Source organism: Podarcis muralis, chromosome 15 (genome assembly GCF_964188315.1).
Source record: "Podarcis muralis chromosome 15, rPodMur119.hap1.1, whole genome shotgun sequence".
Taxonomy (NCBI): Eukaryota; Metazoa; Chordata; class Lepidosauria; order Squamata; family Lacertidae; genus Podarcis; species Podarcis muralis.
In genome coordinates this window covers 11753047-11773815 of record NC_135669.1, presented here as the reverse complement: position 1 = coordinate 11773815, position 20769 = coordinate 11753047, and the positions used below count along the sequence as shown (strand labels likewise).

At 44.7% G+C, this 20769-nt stretch overlaps 1 protein-coding gene across 11 annotated transcripts in view; it reads left to right on the top strand.

Moving 5' to 3' along the window:
* PKNOX2 (PBX/knotted 1 homeobox 2) overlaps window positions 1–20769 on the top strand; it is a 432230-nt gene that overhangs the window by 268722 nt on the left and 142739 nt on the right. For 10 of the 11 annotated variants that reach the window (XM_077919659.1, XM_077919658.1, XM_077919660.1 and 7 more), the window contains one exon: window positions 17014–17122. In XM_077919659.1, the coding sequence (XP_077775785.1) occupies window positions 17039–17122 (84 nt within the window). In that variant the 5' untranslated portion in view covers window positions 17014–17038. Of the gene's footprint in view, window positions 1–5069; window positions 5198–17013; window positions 17123–20769 lie in introns of all 11 variants that reach the window. The other variant, XM_077919657.1, reaches the window with a different exon arrangement.

Sequence of the window (20769 nt, the reverse complement as noted above, 5' to 3'; positions counted from 1 at the left end):
TAGGTAATTATAGACTCTGGGCAGCCCATTAAGATTTTAATGTCCATAAAGGTGGTAAAGGCAGCTCTGTTGCATTTGAGAGCTGTCCTGCTCACCCTGCTGAGTGAGGCCCTGGAATCGGGGGTGGGGTGGAGGGGCAGACTGCCCCGGGTGTCTTTGCTGAGGGGGGTGACATTTGGCAGTTGTGGGTCGGCGGCACGCCAAATGTCTGCCATCGGCGGTTCGCTCTACCCTGTGGGCGGCTCTCTCTGCCCTCGGCTGCAGGGGGCGCTAATCCATGCCTGGGAGGGCACCCTCCATGCCCCAAGCCCCCTTCAGGAGTGTGCCCGCCTTGGGCAGCGTGGGCATATGCTCCGCCACTGCCTGGAATCCTGCCCTCAGTGTGTTTGGATGTAGACACAAATGAGAAGGGGAATGAATGAAACCTACCGATATCAATAATTGTACCACTTGGAGTGGCATGCATTACAAATAGATGCCGTTCACAGGCACCTGCAGCCAGCCCTCTCAGCTGTATTTTCTTTTGGAGTGATTCAGCAGCTAATATTCCAACTGGGCATTTTTTACTCCCCCCCCCCCTCACTGTTGTATGAAGTCATGCCGTTAATCAACAGGAACTAAACACAAAATGGGTATGAGACTCGTTTCTCTCAGTGCTGCCATTCCTGCAGATGAATTAAAGTTCTGGGTAAGGATCTCTAGAGGTCACTTTTGGCTAAACGTGAACAATCATTAGTTATGAGAGCTGGGCTCGGCCAGTTGCCAGCTGTACTTTAGATTTTTCTGCATTATGAGCTAAAGGGATAAAGCCAAGATTGGTCTCTTTCTGTCGTGAATGTTGCTTCTGTTCTCCTCCTGGCTTTTACTTTCCGGCTAATGACAGATGTGTCCTGGTCTTTCTGATCAAGGCTAGGGCATGTTGGGCTGGTGAATTCCAGACTGGAGTAGAGAACCTGTGGTGGTCCACATGTTGCTGGGCCAATGGTCAGGGATGATAGGAGTTGTTGTCCAGAAACACCTGGAGACCCTGGTACAGAGCAACTTGGGCCTCCAATCTGAGCATGCATGCGAATTAGTGCATATAATAATTAGCATAAAGTGAGCGTTCTTATTCCCAAACCCTCAATCTTTACTCAGGTGAAAATAGGGACATTATCCCAGTATTAATACCTGCTGCCCTGTGGGATGTCTTCAGGAGAAGAAAAGGCAAGTCTTGGCAACTCCTTCAGCCAAGCTGGTGCCAGATATTTTGCTCTGCTTTCCTTTGGAGACCACACCAGTGAGGCCAAGAGGGGGGTCTTGTCACCTGGGCAGCCTAGGAGCTCCATACAGGCTTGTGCCCTGGGGAGGTCCTTCGCTACTACTACTACTACTACTACTACTAATAATAATAATAATAATAATAATAATAAATGTTATTTATACCCCACCCTCCCCAGCCAAGACCGGGCTCAGGGCAGCTAACACCTGATATAAAAACAAATTGATTGAAATACAACTTAAAAACAAGATTAAAATACAACATTAAAACATTAAAATATAGCCTCATTTCAATGGAGACTCAAATCAAAAACTTTTGGTGGGATGAAAACGTCAAGTCTTCACCAAGGCTAACTTTCCAGACTGGTCCTACATAGGCCAGAAAAAAGCCAGGGAAGTTCCCAAATAGGAGTTCCATCCCAGGAGGGGAAAGGAAAAAAAGGAAGAGGGGGAGGGAATCAAACTGTTTCCAAGCCGAAGGCTAGGTGGAACAACTATGTCTTACAGGCCCTGCGTAAAGAAATCAGATCCTGCAGGGCCCTGGTCTCATGAGGCAGAGCGTTCCACCAGCCCGGAGCCAGTGTTGAAAAGGCCCTGGCTCTGGCTGAGGCTAATCTAACTTCCTTAGGACCCGGGACCACTAGGGTGTTGCTATTTATAGACCTTAAGGTCCTTCATAGGGCATACCGGGAGAGGCGATCCCGTAGGTAAGAGGGTCCTAGGCTGTGACAGAGTGGTTTAACTTCACCCCCAGAGGCACACTCCATTGTCTCTCAAGACAGATGGATGCCAAAGGATCACTGACCAAAAGCCACATCCTGACATCACACAAAGTTCTTCTCCACCTGCCTTTCAGCATGTTCGTGCTCTAGATTCCCTCAGTTCAACCGTCAGGTCACATCCATACATTTAATGTACATGCATACCACTTCAACAGTCGTGAAAATCCTGGGAACTGTAGTTTACTCCCCCACAGAGCAACCATCCCCTTCACCCTTAGCAAACTATATCTCGCAGAATGATTTGGGGGAAGCCATGACTGTTGAGGTAGTATACCAGTGCTTTGAATGTTTGGTGCAGTTGTGAGCATAGTTGCAGGATGAATCCCTTCTGTTTTGCTCTACTTCAGCCATGTGCTGCTTGGACTGGTCCAGTTTATTTGTTTTTTCCTCTCCCCCTACCCCCTCTCTGTGTGCCTAACACCAGGCTGATGAAACAAACTCTTTCTCAGCCCTTCATGGATTTTGCGGAACTCATCATGTGTATTTTTTCTTCAGATACATCCATGGAGCCACATGAAATTGGTGACAGCTTTACACCATTATTTCAAGATTCATAGCTGAAGGTTCTCAGTGAGAGAGAGCTGTCCAAATCTTTCTAGCACACAGAATGCTGTTTCCTGGCATATTTATTGCAGCAAAGCGAATTTGTGTCCCAAAGATAAATATAGCGTTATCAGCAACAGCTGTCTCTCATTTTTATTTGTTTTTATATTTGACTATAAGTTCAATTCTCTAAAAACACCCAGAGCTGTAAATCCTATGACACGAGGCCCTGTGATTTAGTAGCTTGGGGTGTTTAGGGGCTGTGATTTAGGGAACACATTTATGGTACACGAGACAATTAAATAATGTGCCATACTGCCACCCTCTGGAATATACAAAAAAACAAAAAACCCCAAAACCTGAGGTGGAAGGTCATTATTTCATCCTGTCTGTGGCTATTTGGTTCCTCAAGACAGGGAATGCTTCAACATCTGTTCTTCTGCACATCTGTATAGGTGCAATGACTTTTGCCCACCCACATTGGCGATAAACCTATCAAAATGTAAACACATTGTGGACATGAAGATGGACTGAAGTAGGATACAGAAGGCCAAGAACAGGGCAGTATTTTTATCACCATTAAGCTTCCTACTATTGCTGTAGACAGTTTTGCAGCAGCGGCTAACTTTCATCGAGACTGGTAGGAGGAGCCAGAGCTGACGATAGGTGGAGCCAGAGTGAATGACAGGCAGAGCCATCTCATTCCAGTTTTCTTCCCATCTTCCTCCCTACTGAGTTCTACAAGGGAGAACAAGGGCTGGCTCAAGACATTTTGGCACCCAAGGTGAACCACAAAATGGCGTCCCCACTTAACGGTTTACCTTTAAATGTGAACTGAACCTAATTTCTACCCCATCCCTCCACAAACTAAAAGCCCTATCCACAGAAGTGCCCGTGATATTTCTGATGCAGTGTATCTAACCCACGTGTCTAAACTCTTGAAGCACTGAGCTGTCTCTCCTTACCCACATGAGATTAGCTGTTATGATGCTTTGCAACCAGTCCTTGAATGCACTAGCCTTGGCTGAGAGGTTTAATCCTGGAGGGAGTCGGAGGACTTAACACGTCCCGTGAGAAATCTAGTATCATCCACTCAGTGGAAGGGTTGGGTTTGTTTTCAAATATTTTCCATCAGTTGTATCCTTGGCAATGACACACAAAAGGGATCCTCTCCTTTTTGGAAGTGACCTATACAACACACAAAGCTATCTAATGTACAATCCCATCCTAATCCTGTACACCTGTGACCCAAAGATTCCAGTAACAGCGGTACCTCGGGTTAAGTACTTAATTCGTTCCGGAGGTCCGTACTTAACCTGAAACTGTTCTTAACCTGAAGCACCACTTTAGCTAATGGGGCCTCCTGCTGCTGCCACGCCGCCGGAGCACGATTTCTGTTCTCAACCTGAAGCAAAGTTCTTAACCTGAATCACTATTTCTGGGTTAGCGGAGTATGTAACCTGAAGCGTATGTAACCTGAGCTACCACTGTACTCCTATTTACCAGGGACAGCTCCCAGTGCAAAAAGCAAAAATATAACACTGTCCCTTTTCCTTTCTGATTTTTTAATTTATTTTGGGGGTTGCCTTATTGAAATTTTGTTAGGGTGAGTTGCTGGAGGTGTCTGTCTTGAATTCAGCTCCCTCCATAGAAGTTAAATCTACAGGCGCACTTTTTCTTTAGTGCACATGCGTCTAAGCGCTTGCACATAAACAGCAAGACATCACACAATGCACAGCATGCCACAACCAGTAACTGTGGAGGAAGATTCAGGTAGTTGTGTTGGTCTGACACAGTCAAAATAAATAAAAAATTGTCCAGTAGCACCTTAGAGACCAACTAAGTTTGCTCTGGGTATAAGCTTTTGTGTGCATGCACACTTCTTCAGACACACTGAAACAGAAGTCACCAGACCCTTAGATATAGTGGGAGGGTGAGGTGGGGTATTTCTCAGGAGGGTAGTGGGAGATGACTCAATGGGTATGGTAAAGCTGTTGACGACGGTTAATGACTGCAATTAGTCCTACGGGAAAAAGCAAGGGGTAGTATGCAGATGGTCAAAAATAGCTTTAGCATATGTAACGAGACAAGAATCCAATTCAGACCAGGTCTCTCCATAGTTTTCAGTTTAGTAATAAGTTGTAATTCAGCAACTTCTTCAAATCTATAGATAGAAAAACCCCACTCCACCCTCCGGCTATATATAAGGGTCTGGTGACTTCTGTTTCAGTGTATCTGAAGAAGTGTGCAAGCACACGAAAGCTTTTACCCAGAACAAACTTAGTTGATCTCTTAGGTGCTACTGGACAATTTTCTATTTAATTCAACTGTGAAGGAAGAGTGAGTGATGCCACGATGAACAACCAATTCCTCGCAAGTGCAGAACAGGTGTTGTGTGGCAACTGTGAACAAAATGCCTTTCTGTTGCCATCAGGGCACCGAATTTACTAATAAAGGGTGGCGATTTGTCTAAAACCTTTCCAGGATCTTCAAAACCAAGCAGCAGATGACAAATTCTGAAAAGATCCCTACAAATCAGCAATCTCTGGAACAATCCATACTATGGTGAAAGCAGAAAACAGTGAAAAAAGTTAAACAGGTCACAGTCAAAGGTAACAGAACACAGTGAAGTTGCTATCCAAAAGCTCTGGGGAAATAAAATAGTTTTTACTTGCTTCCTAAATGCCATTTTATATCCCAAGTGGATATTTCTGGGGAGGGTAGGTATCCTGTGCTGCACCTGATGAGAAATATTTCTCTGACACGCAGCCAAGCGACATTTTGCTTCCTTCTGTTTATGTCAGTATTCAGAATGCAGGAAACAACATTCATGGTGGTAAAACAAATGGTATTGCTCAATATTACCCTTGAAGAGATGTATACATTGGAGCCTATTCAGCTGAAAACTAAATTTTACTGCAGGATTCTGCAGGGAAAAGGGGTTCTCTCCATGCAAGGAAATTGGTTTTTCCTCTATTTTTCACAATGCACCAATAAGAGAACCCAAAGGAATGTAGAATTCTATCCGTTGCATTAACTTATAGATTTCTGTCCCCAGAAACATCCATCCAACCCCCGTTCTCTTTCATTTGATACTGGCTTCCTCTGCAGCTTCATTTCCCTGCCTCCCTGTGTAATGTATAACCAAGTAGATAAGAAATAATAGTAGTCTGGCTTTTAGCTTCCTCTTTCCACATAAATATTTTTTGGTTTGGTTTGGTTTTTTGCTCGGTTTTCTTGAGCTCCATCTGCACTATATATCTTAAGCACTATTATAACCCTTTAAGCAGCCATGGCTTCTCCCCAAAGTATCCTAGAGCTATAATAATAATAATAATAATAATAATAATAATAATAATAATAATAATAATAATAATAATTTATTTATACCCCACCCATCTGGCTGGGTTTCCCCTGCCACTCAAAATATTAAAATACAATAATTCATCAAATATTAGAAGCTTCCCTAAACAGGGCTGCCTTCAGATGTCTTCTAAAAGTCCGATAGTTGTTTATTTCCATGACATCTGGTGGGAGGGCGTACCACAGGGTAGGTGCCACTACCGAGAAGGCCCTCTGCCTGGTTCCCTGTAACCTCGCTTCTCTCAGTGAGGGAACCGCCAGAAGGCCCTTGGCGCTGGACCTCAGTGCCCAGGCTGGACGATGGGGGTGGAGACGCTCCTTCAGGTATACTGGGCTGAGACTGTTTAGGGCTTTAAAGGTCATCGCCAACACTTTGAATTGTGCCCAGAAACATACTGGCAGCCAAGGTAGGTCTTTCAGGACTGGTGTTATGTGGTCTCGGCAGCCACTCCCAGTCACCAGTAATTAGTTAAAGATGCTTGGAGTTGTTAAGAGGACCCTTTGTCCTCACAGAGCTGCAGTTCCCAGAGTTCCCTGGGACTGATTATTAAACCACTCCGGGAATTGTAGCTCTGTGAAGGGAATACGGGTCCCCTAACAACTCTCAGAACCTTGAACAAACTACAGCTCCCAATATTCTTTGGGGAGCAAGCCATGACTGTTTAAAAATGATATCACCGTGCTTTGAATGTATAATGCAGGTGTCACATTCCTCTTCTTTGTCAGGATCGCATCCCTCCCCACTTACAAAGCATAAGAAGATTGGAGGGGCACCAAATTGCTGGAGGGGAGTTCTGCTCCTTGCTTTCCAAAACCGACTTGAGTTACAAGTTATTCTTCTAGAGTTCTAAAGAGCTCTTCTTGAGTTCTAAAGATATTTGAAAAGTTCACTTAGTGATGATAAAGCCTTTCTAGATTTCCCAGAGACCAGCATACAATATTCTAGTATCAGAGACAGTATGCTACTGAATACCAGTTGCAACTGATCACAAGTGGGAGAGAACTGTTGCCCCTGCCCTGCTTTTAGGGTTGGGGGTGCAGATTAGGGGGTTTTTTTCTTTCCCATTTTAATGAGAAACTACCAAATTCACTCTTCTTGAACCAATGCGCAAAGTGAAACGTGAACTATCCTTTGAAATTTGCACTCCTCCAAATTTTGCAATGCAGTTCTCTGACCAAGCAGTGTGTACCAACATGCATATACAGTCTTGCCTCTGGTTACAGATGCTTCAGGTTGTGTTTTTTCGAGTTACGGACTGCCAAAACCCAGAAGTACTGGAACGGGTTACTTCCTGGTTTCGGCGGTCACGCATGTGCAGAAGCACTAAATCGTGCTTTGAACATGCGCAGAAGCGCCGAATCGCAACCCGCGCATGCGCAGATGCGCTGCTGCGGGTTGTGAATATGCATCCCGCACGGATCACGTTCACAACCCAAGCGTCCCCTGTACAGTGGTACCTCCGTTTAAGAACAGCCCTGTTTACGAACTATTCGGTATAAGAACTCCGCAAAACCTGAAGTAGTACAGTGGTGCCTCGCAAGACGAAATTAATTCGTTCCGCGAGTTTTGTTGTCTTGCGATTTTTTTCGTCTTGCGAAGCACGGTGTCGGGAAAGTTTTGGAAAAGCTTCAAAAATCACCAAAGTCTTTAAAAACCTCAAAAAAGGCTACCACACCGCGTGCTATGAGTTGCTCCTCGAAGTCAAGTCGCAACTGTATTAACGGTGTTAAGAAAAAGGAAACAAACTTGCAAGACGTTTCCGTCTTGCGAAGCAAGCCCATAGGGGAAATCGTCTTGCGAAGCAGCTCAAAAAACAAAAAACCCTTTCGTCTAGCGAGTTTTTTGTCTTGCGAGGCATTCGTCTTGCGAGGTACCACTGTATCCCGGTTAGCAAACTTTACCTTAGTCTATGAATGGAAGCCGGACGGTGGAAGGGCACTGGTGGTGGGAGGCCTCATTAGGGAAAGTGCACCTTGGTTTAAGAATGGATTTGGTTTAAGAATGGACTTCCGGAACGGATTAAGTTTGTAAACCGAGGTACCACTGTACATACAAAAATGCCTAAGATTATGGAGAATTGCTTGCAGGAATGAGTACAGACGCTGAAAGCATACAATGGTGTGTTCAATAGGAGAAACGCACACTAAAATGCTGACAAATTTTCATGAGGAGCTTTGTGTTGCTTTTTAACTGCAAGTGGCTGTGGAAATATGAAGAACTGAATTTAAGATGGAAAAGTGAGAAACTGGAAGAAACTGAAATTGAAACATTTCTCCACCTCTACCTCCTTTTGGACTTCCCAGAGACATCTGCTTAGCCAGTTATGGGACACAATGTACTGAACTAGATAGACTTTTACTCTGATCTGGCAGGGCTCTTTTTATTTATTTATATTTTATTCATTAAAAAATAAGTATAAATCATGTAAAATATATCAATGCAGAGCAGAAAATATCATAAAACAATACAAATGTTCTTAATGTTGTTGTTTTTCTTAAATTCTACAAAAGATCCTGGACAGTAGATGTTTCTTCAACATCATCCTTTTATTTGCGTGCCTGAAGTCGTTCCAAAAACATCAGATGAACGATAATAAATATAACAGTTCAAAAAGCATAATCGGAACAATTACAAGTAGCCATATCAGTAGGTAAATAAATGAAAACTATTGATCAATCCATGAAACAAATAAAACTGACCTAATCCAACTGCTTAAAATAAATCAGGAGACAAAGCCTTTCACAGAAATAAAAATGCAATATCGATCGATTTAATAAATATCTGTACCGCCCTCTGACAATAAAACTCTTCCTAAGGCGGTTCACATAAAATTCAACCATCAATATGTCAGCCTTTGCAATTTTCCTGTGCGGAAGGTTCGAACAAGAGGCAGGTAGAACTCAAGGTGAGGAAATTAGTACCCAGGGAAAAAAGAAAGTACAGAAATCATAGTTTAAAAGTAAAGGAACTCAAAAGGTTCAAGGTGTTACAAAGCTGTTAGCTAGTCCCCCCTATCACCACATAGTTTTATTGACCCATGCCTAAAAGCCTGAGGGCATCTCCTATAGACAGGGCATCTTCATAAGCCCACCCCGCAAATTATATTTAAAAAGGACTAAGGAGGCCAAAAATCTTACAGTATAGGGTGAGGAATTCCCCCTTGTAAGACCATCAAAATTTAAACTGGAAAATGCAGAGTTATTCTGGTTATTTGATGTGACTAACTCTCGGATTGTACACTTTCAGTTGCGGGCAGAACCTGTGACCCTCCCAACATTGTTGGACTCCAACTCCCATCATCCTCAACCAGCTTGGTCAGGGATGATGGGAACTGTGATCCCACAATAACTTGAATGCCACTGGTTTTCTGCTGGTTCTGGAGGCGGGAATCCTGTGCAGGCTGGGATCCCTCAGGTTCAGCATCCGAGTCCAAATCCCAGGCCATCACAGGCAGGGACAGAGAGAAATGTAAGACTGCTGAGGGGTGTGGCTTAGGGAGATAGGGTGTGGCCAAAGAGGGGGTGTGGCCTGGGGTGAGTCCCAAGGGCCAGCCAGAGAGACCTGGGGATCAAGTTTGGCCCCCAAGTGTGAAGTCCTCCCCACCTTATGTAATAAAATAAGTTAGGGGGTGAAGGCTGAATCCCAGACAGAAAGGCAGCACAAGCTTCTTTTCCTGTTCCGCATTAGAGAAGCACCTGAAAGTGGAAAGAAAACACATCTTTAGCAAAAGCTAGCAGGGAGCCTGTGTACAAGCATTTGCATACAAGGCCAAACCGATCTGCGCTCCCCAGAGGAAACCTGTGGTTCTCCACAATTAAGCTGAACGTAGTAGCTAGAAGCTGCTCTGCTCCCTTGAGCAACTTTCCTCCCACTTCTTCTCTTGTCTTCGAGGAGAGTAAGCAACTGTGGGGATTTCAGAGATGCTGGGTTAAGGGAATCAGGAAAGGAAAAAACCAGGAAATAATCTTGAGGCAGTCTAAAGAGTAACAAATTAATTATGGCATAAGCTTTCCGCAGATGCATGAAGTGAAATCCTGAACTGACAGGTTTACATAGGTGTAAATGAGAGAGGTGAGCGTAGTGGTTGGGATTTAATGGTAATGAAATGCAAAAAGTTTGTGACAATCCAATTATAGGAGTTATATGCAAAATAAGCACAGTGACCCTTCGCAACAGCAGTAATTGGTGATGACATAATCGCCTTAACATTGCTAAGTAAATCAACGGCTTTAATAGGACAAGAAACCATGGTCTCCATTCATCCCCCAAACAGGTATAACTGAACTTCTTGTTAAGTTGTAATACAGCAGCTTGATCACAATTTGATAAAGTGTAATTTGGTGACTAGTTGTTTCTTTAAGCTATTAGATTTATATCTGGGTGTCAGGAACCAGCATCAAAGCCCCAGTAGGAAACCTACTGTCAGTCCTTGCAGCTGTTTACCTTCTTGCTATCATTCTAAAACATTGGTATAAGAATGTAGTAGCAAACTCCCATAGTCCCCTGGGCTTTTGTGTCCCTTCACACTATTACTCAGGGTATTGGTGTGGCTGATAAAGGGAAGGAGAGGAAAATGTTGTGCTGGGTGAGGCTGATGGGAAGTGTAGTCCAACACATCTGAAGGAGACCAAGTTGGTGAATAATAATAATAATAATAATAATAATAATAATAATAATAATAATAATAATTTATTATTTATACCCCGCCCATCTGGCCGAGTTTCCCCAGCCACTCTGGGCGGCTTCCAATCAAGTGTGAAAAACAATACAGCTTTAAATATTAAAAACTTCCCTAAACAGGGCTGCCTTCAGATGTCTTTTAAAGATAAGACAGCTGCTTATTTCCTTCACATCTGAAGGGAGGGTGTTCCACAGGGTGGGCGCCACTACCGAGAAGGCCCTCTGTCTGGTTCCCTGTAAAGGTGAAGGTTGTTTAGGGTTTTAAAGACCAAAAAGCACTTTGAATTGAGCCTGAAAACAAACTGGAAGCTGGTGGAGATCTTCCAAGACTGGTCAAATATGTTCATGGCCCTTGGTCCTTTGTTCTGCACCTGTTGAAGTTTCTGGGTGCTTTCAAACTCAGGGTTCTTTGGAGCCAACCCTTGATAGCCCAAGTCCTAAACATTCCTACTTGGAAGTAACTACCACAATGTTCAGTGGGACTTTCTTCCTTCTTAGTCGGCTGAGAGTTGCGGCATATGAATAGCCGTTATCTTCACTTAGAGCTATGTGGGCTTATGGCCAAGAATTCATTAGTGCTGTATTAACTAGAGATGAATTAAACTCTAAAGAATTTGTGCCTTTAAAAAGAAAAGAAAGGAAGGAAAATGCTCAACGGATAAAATTAGACCTTGGAATGAAACTCTGTTTTGGATAAGAACAGTTCAACCTCTTTTTATTTTTTATTTTTATAATGTCAGGATTTAGAACTGCTCTTTGAGTAATTCCCAGAGAGGTAGCTATGATAATCTGTTGCAGGGAAGAGTGGGTGGGGAAAGTCTTGTGGCATCTTAAAAGACTCCACAGTGTTCCATTGGCACTATGATTTATGATTGTGCCAAGGAAATGTTAGCCACATGCCCTCCCCAAATCTGCTCTGGAGACTTGGTGGAAAACCCAGAGTGTAACTGGGAGAAACTGGGAGGGATGAGAGAGCTAACAGAATGACTGACTTAAAACTACTTTGCATACAATCCTAATAAATTTACTATGGCATAAGCTTTCATGGAGCCAGAGTCCACTTCAGTAGATGCACTAAATTTCATGTGTATGATGAAGAGGACTCTGGTTCACAAAACCTTGTGCCATAATAAATGTCTTCATTTTTTAGGTCTGCAAAGATGCTGGTGGGTGCCTGCCCTTGGCATCATGTTGCACGGACCCTGCAAAAGTTGCACTTATTTCTGAGTACAATTCAAAGTTTTGGGGATTACCTTGAAAGCCCTGGATGTCTTAAGTCCAGAATACCATAGGGATCACTTCCTTTCATACCACCCTGCCCATTCCCTAAGATCAGAAGCAGAAACACTTCTCCATGTCCTGTCAAAGATGGAACCATGGCTGGGTGGGATTAGAGACAGGGCCTTTTTGGTGGCTGCATCCAGCTAATGCAGCAGCTTGCTCCATGATGTGTGACTGGCTCCATCCTCCCTCAGCATATTTGAAGGTTCTTTAATTCCAGCAATCTTCTATTTTATGAAGCAGACAATGCTTGGAGGGGCTGTTTTTTAAAAAAATACCAGCTGACTATGCCTCTTTTTTTGACTTGCTCATATGATATTGTAATTTTTAGATGATTGTTGTAATCTTCCTTGAGTGGTGCCACCCTAAATATATAGGGTGCCACAACACTTTACTGATTTTGCTCAGAATAATTGTAATTTTTTCTTCTTCTTCTGAAGGCCAACCCCCACCTGCCCTGCTTGCATGTTCCCACAAACTTGTAGGTTCCTACAAACTTTGGATCCTGTACATTAGAGATTGCTCTGCAGATGTTGTGGGACTCCTAGCTCCCATCTGCCTTGACCAGCATGGCTCTAAGCGGAGGAGAATGCAACATTCACACATGATACAGTCATTGATTTAAGCAAACATTTGCTCCACTGCTAGGGAGATGGGGTGGATCTGTTGTTTTGCCTAGCCTGAGTGTCTTGAGGCTTCACAATTAGTCCTGGTTTATTTTTCTCAGGGGGGAGGGCCTGTCGTTAATTCCGGCGTTTGAGGATATACCTCTCAGATGCTCACAGAGCAATTATCATGATGCAGAGATTAACTCATTGGTGCTCTGAGGAAGGCTCAGTGCCATTTAATGGAATGTTAATTGGTCTAATGGGTTTAATGTCAACAAGATCTAATGAATGCTTCTCTAATGAGCCCATTGTTTTTCAAGCCTGTTTTCAAAATGTACTTTATTAATAATAATCAAAACCATTCCGTCATCTAAGGCATAAAACAACACCAAAGCTATGAAAACTTCAGTATTCAGTGGGAGGAGGGGAGGTCAAAAATAGCAGCCCCAAAATAGAAGATCCAACTCCCATTTTAAAAAAAGAAACATAATTCGCAAGTCATGTGAGGATCAGGCACCTCAGGAGAAGTTGCACTATAAGGAATTTAAGGGGAGCCTTGCTAGCTCACTCCAGTGATGCCTAGTGTCATTTGGGATCGGTAGGCTGGCAGGCGGGACGCAGGTGGTGCTGTGGGTTAAACCACAGAGCTTAGGACTTGCCGATCAGAAGGTCGGCGGTTCGAATCCCCACAATGGGATGAGCTCCCATTGCTCAGTCCCTGCTCCTGTCAACCTAGCAGTTCGAAAGCACGTCAAAGTGCAAATAGATAAATAGGTATCACTCCAGTGGGAAGGTAAACGGCATTTCCGTGCGCTGCTCTGGTTCGCCAGAAGCGGCTTAGTCATGCTGGCCACATAACCCAGAAGCTGTACGCCGGCTCCCTCGGCCAATAAAGTGAGATGAGCGCCGCAACCCCAGAGTCGGCCACGACTGGACCTAATGGTCAGGGGTCCCTTTACCTTTACCTTTTAGGCTGGCAGGCAGACAGGTCAGCAGAAGGTGGAGTCAGAACCAATGGCAAGCAGGGTGACATGGGCCAGAAGTTGGCTTCACCTGCTGAGCAGCAGCCGGAAAGAGCAGAAGGCGAAGTGACTCCACCGGCTGTTGATCCGCCTTCTTGCTCCTGATGAGAACCAGCTGGCTCCAGCTTTCTTAAGCAGGGTTTCCAGGCTCCTTCAGTTGCTGGAAACAACATTTGTCCTTGTCCTGTGCTGCCAGCCACAGCAGAGCTCAGTGGAGGGAGAAGCCAGCCAGCCAGCCATGTTGCAGGGGGGTACTTGCCTGGAGGCAGAGTCTATATACAAGGTCCAGTCCAGTCCTAAGGTCGGGAATATCTCAATTCACGTAGTCAGATCATCTGGGGGTCAAGAAAGCCAAAGTCCAAGGTCATGAGAAGCAAGAAGCAGCAAGGTCTGGTCAGGAAGTACGAACGTGCCAACCTCTAGACCAGTGTTTCTCAACCTGTGGGTCCCCAGATGTTGCTGGACTACAGCTCCCATCATTCCTAGCCAGCATGACCAGTGGTCAGGGATGATGGGAGTTGTAGTCCAACAACATCTGGGGGGCAAACAGGTTGAGAACCGCTGCTCTAGACTGAGTGTAATTAAGAAGGCAGGCCTGCAGGGGCTGGCTGAGGGCAGGCTGAGGTTGGTGGTGCAGTGCCCCATTTTCCCAAATGAGCCAACCTCCACTAGATCACACCATAGGTCCATCTCATCCAGCATCCTATTCCATGTAGTTAGCCAACTAGATGCCCTCTGGGAAGCAAGGAATGAATGCCAGCCCTCTCTTGCTGCTTCCCTCCACAAGTGATGTTCAGAGTCGTACTGCCTCTAACAAGGAGGGCTTATTTAGCCATCAAGCTTCCGGAGCCCTGAACTCCACATCTGCCAGGGCTTGATCCTGCATTAGTTCTTTCTCCATCCATACATTGGTGCAGCTTGCTTCCCATTATCAGAACAGAAACAGGTAAGCAAAATGCCACCCATGAATCGTGGTGCCACAGGGTAGCCAAATGTCCTGAAGAGCAGTTGGAGAACTGTCCTGTGTTTGAAGGAGTCTTCTGCTTGGAAGACTGCCTAGTCCAAATCCAGATTGAAGATCAAATGCCCTAAGAAAGAAGCCAGGATGTAATAGCACCTGGACAAGGAGACTGAACAGGCGCCGAGGTCAGCTCGTCAACATCCGCCAACATCCACACAAATGCTGTCTTCACTCTGAACCTTTGCATTCAATGTGAAGGTGGATTGTGGATGTGTCTAGAATCCACTCCATGATCTGGAACCCTCTGTTACCAGGGTTCCTCATTCCTCACTTAGAATCCCCCTTCAAAGCTTAGTGCCAAATGCAGAAGGTCTGAAGTAGAGCTTATGTGCATGAGGACATTATGGGGCTGGGTTTGCATACCTTCTCCACTTGAAGCCCACATGTGTTTGCCCTGAATGTATGAACATGCTCAGGTTCTGGGTTCATGACTGAGACTGTGTGGAAATAAGGAACCTTTCACCACTTTTAACAAAAAAGGGCATAGAGCTACACCAGCTAAAATTAAACTTTGAGTCAGCAAGAGTAGATAATTTAACACGGAATCTTGAGGGAATAATCTGAAGAGTTTTGGTACCCTAGATATTAATTAGAACAGACCTTGGAAGCCAGCGAGAATTCTTCTTTGTTGATGAAAGACAATAAAGACCTGATATTTTATTCTGCCATCATTCTGCCGAAAAAGGATCAGAATGAGTAATTTGTGGGTCTCATCCAAATATTTTGGGATGTTTTTCACTTGCTTACATGGTACACACTCAGTGAGTCACAGCTGAACAAGCAAACTGATTTTGCTGAATAGCCTTGTGTTTGAGGTAGAACCACAGAATTGTAGAGTTGGGTAGGGACCCCAAGGATCATCTAGTCCAGCACCCAGACATGCAGGAATCTCTTCACATGGTCTCCCATCCAATTTGAAACCATACCAGACCCTGCTTAGCTTTACAAATGTGCTAGCAGTTTTATTGCTGCACCACTAGAGATCTGGCTCATGTGGTGTGAAAACTCAACCTGTAATCAAGACATCAAGTGTGGATTTATCTTTGGGAATGTTGAATTTGTTCTGATCCAGATGAGATGAAAAAAGATTTGGTTTCTGTGTGAAAGAAGAGGAGTTTGGACTTGATACCCCACCTTTCACTCCCCTTAAGGAGTCTCAAAGGAGCTAACAATCTCCTTTCCCTTCCTCCCCCACAACAAACACTTTGTAAGGTGAGTGAGGCTAAGAGACTTCAGAGAAGTGTGACTAGCCCAAGGTCACCCAGCAGCTGCATGTGGAGGAGCAGAGACGTGAACCCAGTTCCCCAGATTATGAGTCCACTGCTCTTAACTACTACACCACGCTGGCTAAATGAGAAACTAGCCTACCCCTACCCCTGACACTAAAAGGGACATGGGTGGCACTGTGGTCTAAACCACTGAGCCTAGGGCTTGCCGATCGGAAGGTCGGTGGTTCGAATCCCCACGACGGGGTGAGATCCCAGTGCTCAGTCCCTGCTCCTGCCAACCTAGCAATTCGAAAGCACGTCAAAGTGCAAGTAGATAAATAGGTACTGCTCTGGCGGAAAGGTAAACACTGTTTCTGTGCGCTGCTCTGGTTTGCCAGAAGTGGCTTAGTCATGCTGGCCACATGACCCAGAAGCTATACACCAGCTCCCTCGGCCAATAAAGCAAGATGAGCGTTCGTGACTGGACTTAACAGTCAGGGGTCCCTTTACCTTTACCTTTGCCCTTGACATGAGTGTTCACCGTCAGGCCTTCCAACTAATGCATGGAGGTATGAGGAAGATGTTCTCCAGGGCATGACAACATCAGAGGCATTGCTGGACATGTTCTATGGGCACCATTCTATGAAGGCACCTCTTTGCGGGCATCCTCTCCCCATGCCATTCTGGCCATTTCAGACACATCAGTGCAGCTCCATCTCATTGTGTGTGTGTGTGTGTGTGGTTATGATGGAATGGTTAGCAGAGAATCGCTGAATAAATGCGTGCCTGCAGAAGAAATATTTTAAATTAGATTAAATTTGGACTGTTACCTGTAGGCATGTCCTCATGCAGAGAGCATTTGCTGTTTGAGTTTTGCATACCTTCCAAGGGTCAGCTGCTCCTAAGAGCCACAAGCAGATGTTGACATTGTGCTTTCTTCTTCCTCTGACGTTTCATGATGGGTTAATTTGGTGTGGCTGAGAGTGGGGCACTCAGGACAGGACTTTTAGGCAGATTTGCAGGGTTCCTACTCAGCAGAGAGAGCAGGAGGGCACTCAGACACAATTTATCATCTTCGCCATACATGTTACTACACAAAGAGAGGCCCTTCAGACTCTCCAGTCATTACCTCGCGGCACCACCGTCGGTTGTCTTCCTGAGCTTTTTGCATGTGTGTCATGCTTCCTTCTGTCCTCTTCCTTCTGCGGTTCCTTAACCCAAGTTGAACTTTCTCCCACCAACAGGTTCTAGATGTGAATCAACCCCAGGATGCAACATGTCTCCCCAGCGCCAGCTCTGACAATGATGGCCACACAGACTGTGCCCCCTCCCCCTTATCAAGAAACCCAACAGGTGAGTGTGCTGTTAAACTCTTCCCCTCACCTCCTGCTGCCCCTTTAAAACATTCCAACAGCAACTTTTCAGCTTGTCAGCGGAGGAAAAGAGCAGAAAAAGTGGGGTGTGTCTCTCTCTCTGTGTGTACTGCATGCATGCATTTATTTACATGTATATTTGTGTCCTGCCATTCTGCTCTAAGCATAAGGCCTCCAGGATGCTGTCTTAATAAAATTAGTCACAGAAAAGGAGTATGTACACACACACACACACACACACACACAAATGCACATTTCTGAATTCTTATTCCAGGTAAGGAAGAAGCATTATAACACATTCCAGAATGGCAAAAGCACTCAAGGGGTGTGTGGCCTAGTGAGAGATGGTATGGCCGATGGGAAAGGGGTGTGGCCTGGAAATCATAGAATCACAGAGTTGGAAGGGAGCACGAGCGTCATCTAGTCCAACTTCCTGTAATGCAGGAATGCTTTGCCCAACATGGGGCCCAAACCCGCAACCCTGAGTCTCATGCTTTACTGATTGAGCTATTCCACTCATAGCATCCCCAGGACCTGATAGAGAGACCTTGAGGACTGGATGTAGGCTGTGGGACTCCTGTCTTAGGGTTGGCGGTGCGGCAGGAATAATTGCCTGCATTCTGATTGGATTTGGAACTGGGCATTGCATGGCATCACTTGGAAGCCATTCAATGCGAGAGCAGGGCTTCCTGTAAGAGTTCTGTGAGCCGGGAGGAAACCCAACGCCTACCACCAGCCACAATGCCTGAATAGACATTAAATCTGGCTTCCCCCAGTTTTGCCAAACTGGCCTCCTCCCAATTTTGCCACTTGCAAAGGGTTGGCAACTTTGTAGGAGGTTGGGATGGAACCAGACACTCGGCACTAGCATAAAATCTCTTTGTAACTCTATTACTGCCAAATGCCAAGTGAAACTGTACTAGGGAAAGGAGGAGGAGGTTATCATCTTGTGATTTGGAGCGAAGTGTATGTCAAGTATCGTCGCTCAGCGTCGAAGGAGTTCTGCTTTGCTTTTCTGGCTAGGTCTGCTGTTGTGAATGCCAATTGCCAAGTTCATCCAATAAAGGCAAAGTCCCTTCCCAGCACCAGCGCGAAATGGAGTGCTTAAGCGCTCTTTAAACAACACTCCACTTTTTCAGGAGTGTTGTGCTTATTCAGGAATTTCAGCAGGAGGAAATTCTCTTAATTTCAGAATGGTGCTTACCTACAAGGGTCCATGTCTGAATATAATAGTCCACCATCTTTTGTGTTTCTGTTCATAGCACAGGGTGGTGAAGAGATAAAAGGAAAACATGACCCACACATTTATTATCTACTTCCACAAGTGGATTAATGGGTAGGAGTTTTAGAAACCTTTCAATTACTTGAGAAACCAAATCTCATTCACCTTTGCAAGGGCTTGTTCATCTCTGTCACTTCTAAGTGTGCATTAAAAATAATAATAACATAGTTATATATCACATAAGAGACTGCAAAAGGCAATAGTTCTTTCTGATATTTTTGCACTCAAGAATATGCTGATGCCAAAGCTGGAGAATAAAAGATGTAGAATGCTTGTAAATAATATAGAAAAGTTAAGTGCAACTTTAATCCAAAATAAGAATATTAAGGTATAGTCAACATAGGCAAAATTATTGAAATACAAAAACAAATTGACTTGATCAGGTGGGTCAGTGCCTGATCAACAACCTAATAGGACCAATAGATGACAATGAAATTTGTTGAAAGCCAAACATATTTCAGCCCAGCTGCTCTTCTTGTTGTTAAAATGGTAAAACGGTGGGGGGGGGGGAATATATGTAACCTGGTCAGAGAGAATTCATCCAGTAGGTTAGTCTGCCTAGATGATGTGGTGAGCTAGCCAGCTTAGGGGATAAATTTTCAGGTTGTTAATATTCTAATGCGGTGCTTCAGTTTTCTATATTTTTTAGAGGTATCCTCTATATTTTATTCTTACCGAGCTTCGTTTTTTATTTCAGTAAGTGAAGTGATATTCATGACCCCCATAAGACCATTGAAAATATTAGATTCTATCTCTCTGACATTAACCCGGAAGTAACTGCAAGGGTCGCTGAGATTTGGCAATAGTATCTCTTAGAGTGGTGAATGGCAGGAAGAAACCTCAATGAACATCGCCATCATTGTATTTTTATATGGCTCTTGCTTTGTATATATTTTTAAAATGTATATATGGATGTCTTATGATGGCTATATTTGTAATGCCTAATAAAAGTTTGGTGAAAGAAGGAAGGCCTTTAAGCAGCAGTGTAGCAGAGGAAGGATGCAATGCGATCACAGCTCCAGGTCTTCCTTTTTTCTTCAGAACAGAATAACATTATTTGCTAGAACACCTGAGCTCATGGTGGTATACACAGGTGTGGGGCATTTCACTTCTCCCTCCTAATAATAGCCTTGTGGCGTGGGCTATGCTCAGAAAATGACTGGCCACAGATTACCCACTAAACATCAGAGATGTGAACCCAGGTCTCACCCAGCCAAAGTCTGGCATACTGACAGCTGCATCACCCTTTGCTAACCTACTGGATCCTACTAAAATGGCTATTTGTTGTTTGTTGTGTGTGTGTGTGTGTGAGTGAGAGAGAGAGAGAGAGAGAGAGAGAGAGAGAGAGGGTGCAATGCCAGATTTACGTATAAGCTAAACAAGCTATAGCTTAGGGCCCCACTCTCTTGGGGTGCCCCCCAAAATATACTTCTTCTTAATTGTTTTTCACTATCAATATAGTTCTTGTTAATTGTATTTCAGTTCAACCATTACTTTGATAAAATACATATTTTGTTATGTGCAAATGGCTTTAGATAACTATTAGGTCCATAACTTACCATATAGCATATACTCAACACAAAACCAGCGACAATTTGTTGTTGACAAAGGACAGCTGAACATATAAAGGGCCCCATTACCTTCAGTAGCTGAGGCCCTCATCAAACCTAAATCCGGCCCTGAGCAGGCACCATATATAAATTTATATACAAAGTAGATCGACAGCTTCCTGAAAGTTTCGGGCTCTTCTTGGGGCAGCAGTAAACCTTGGGGTCTCAAATTTCAGTGGCGCCCTGTGCAACACCAGAATTCGGCGCACCCCACCTCTTGCACTCCTTTCTAAGTCATAGTTGTGCCATCCCCCACTGCGCCCCCGAGGCTCCGTGGCCAGTGCAACCAAACCAATTGTGCTCCCCTAAATCCGCCTCTGCCAGGGGGGTGACTGTGAATTCCTCCTGTGGGTTTGCCTATAGGGGCTTTCATGAGAAGATCCTGCACATCAAAATGGGTTAGGGTAAAGGGTAAAGGGACCCCTGACCATTAGGTCCAGTCGTGACCGACTCTGGGGTTACGGCACTCATCTCGCTTTATTGGCCGAGGGAGCCGGCGTACAGCTTCCGGGTCATGTGGCCAGCATGACTAAGCCGCTTCTGGCAAACCAGAGCAACGCATGGAAACACCATTTACCTTCCCGCCAGAGTGGTACCTATTTATCTACTTGCACTTTGACGTGCTTTCGAACTGCTAGGTTGGCAGGAGCAGGGACTGAGCAATGGGAGCTCACCCTGTCATGGGGATTCGAACCGCCGACCTTCTGATCGGCAAGTCCTAGGCTCTGTGGTTTA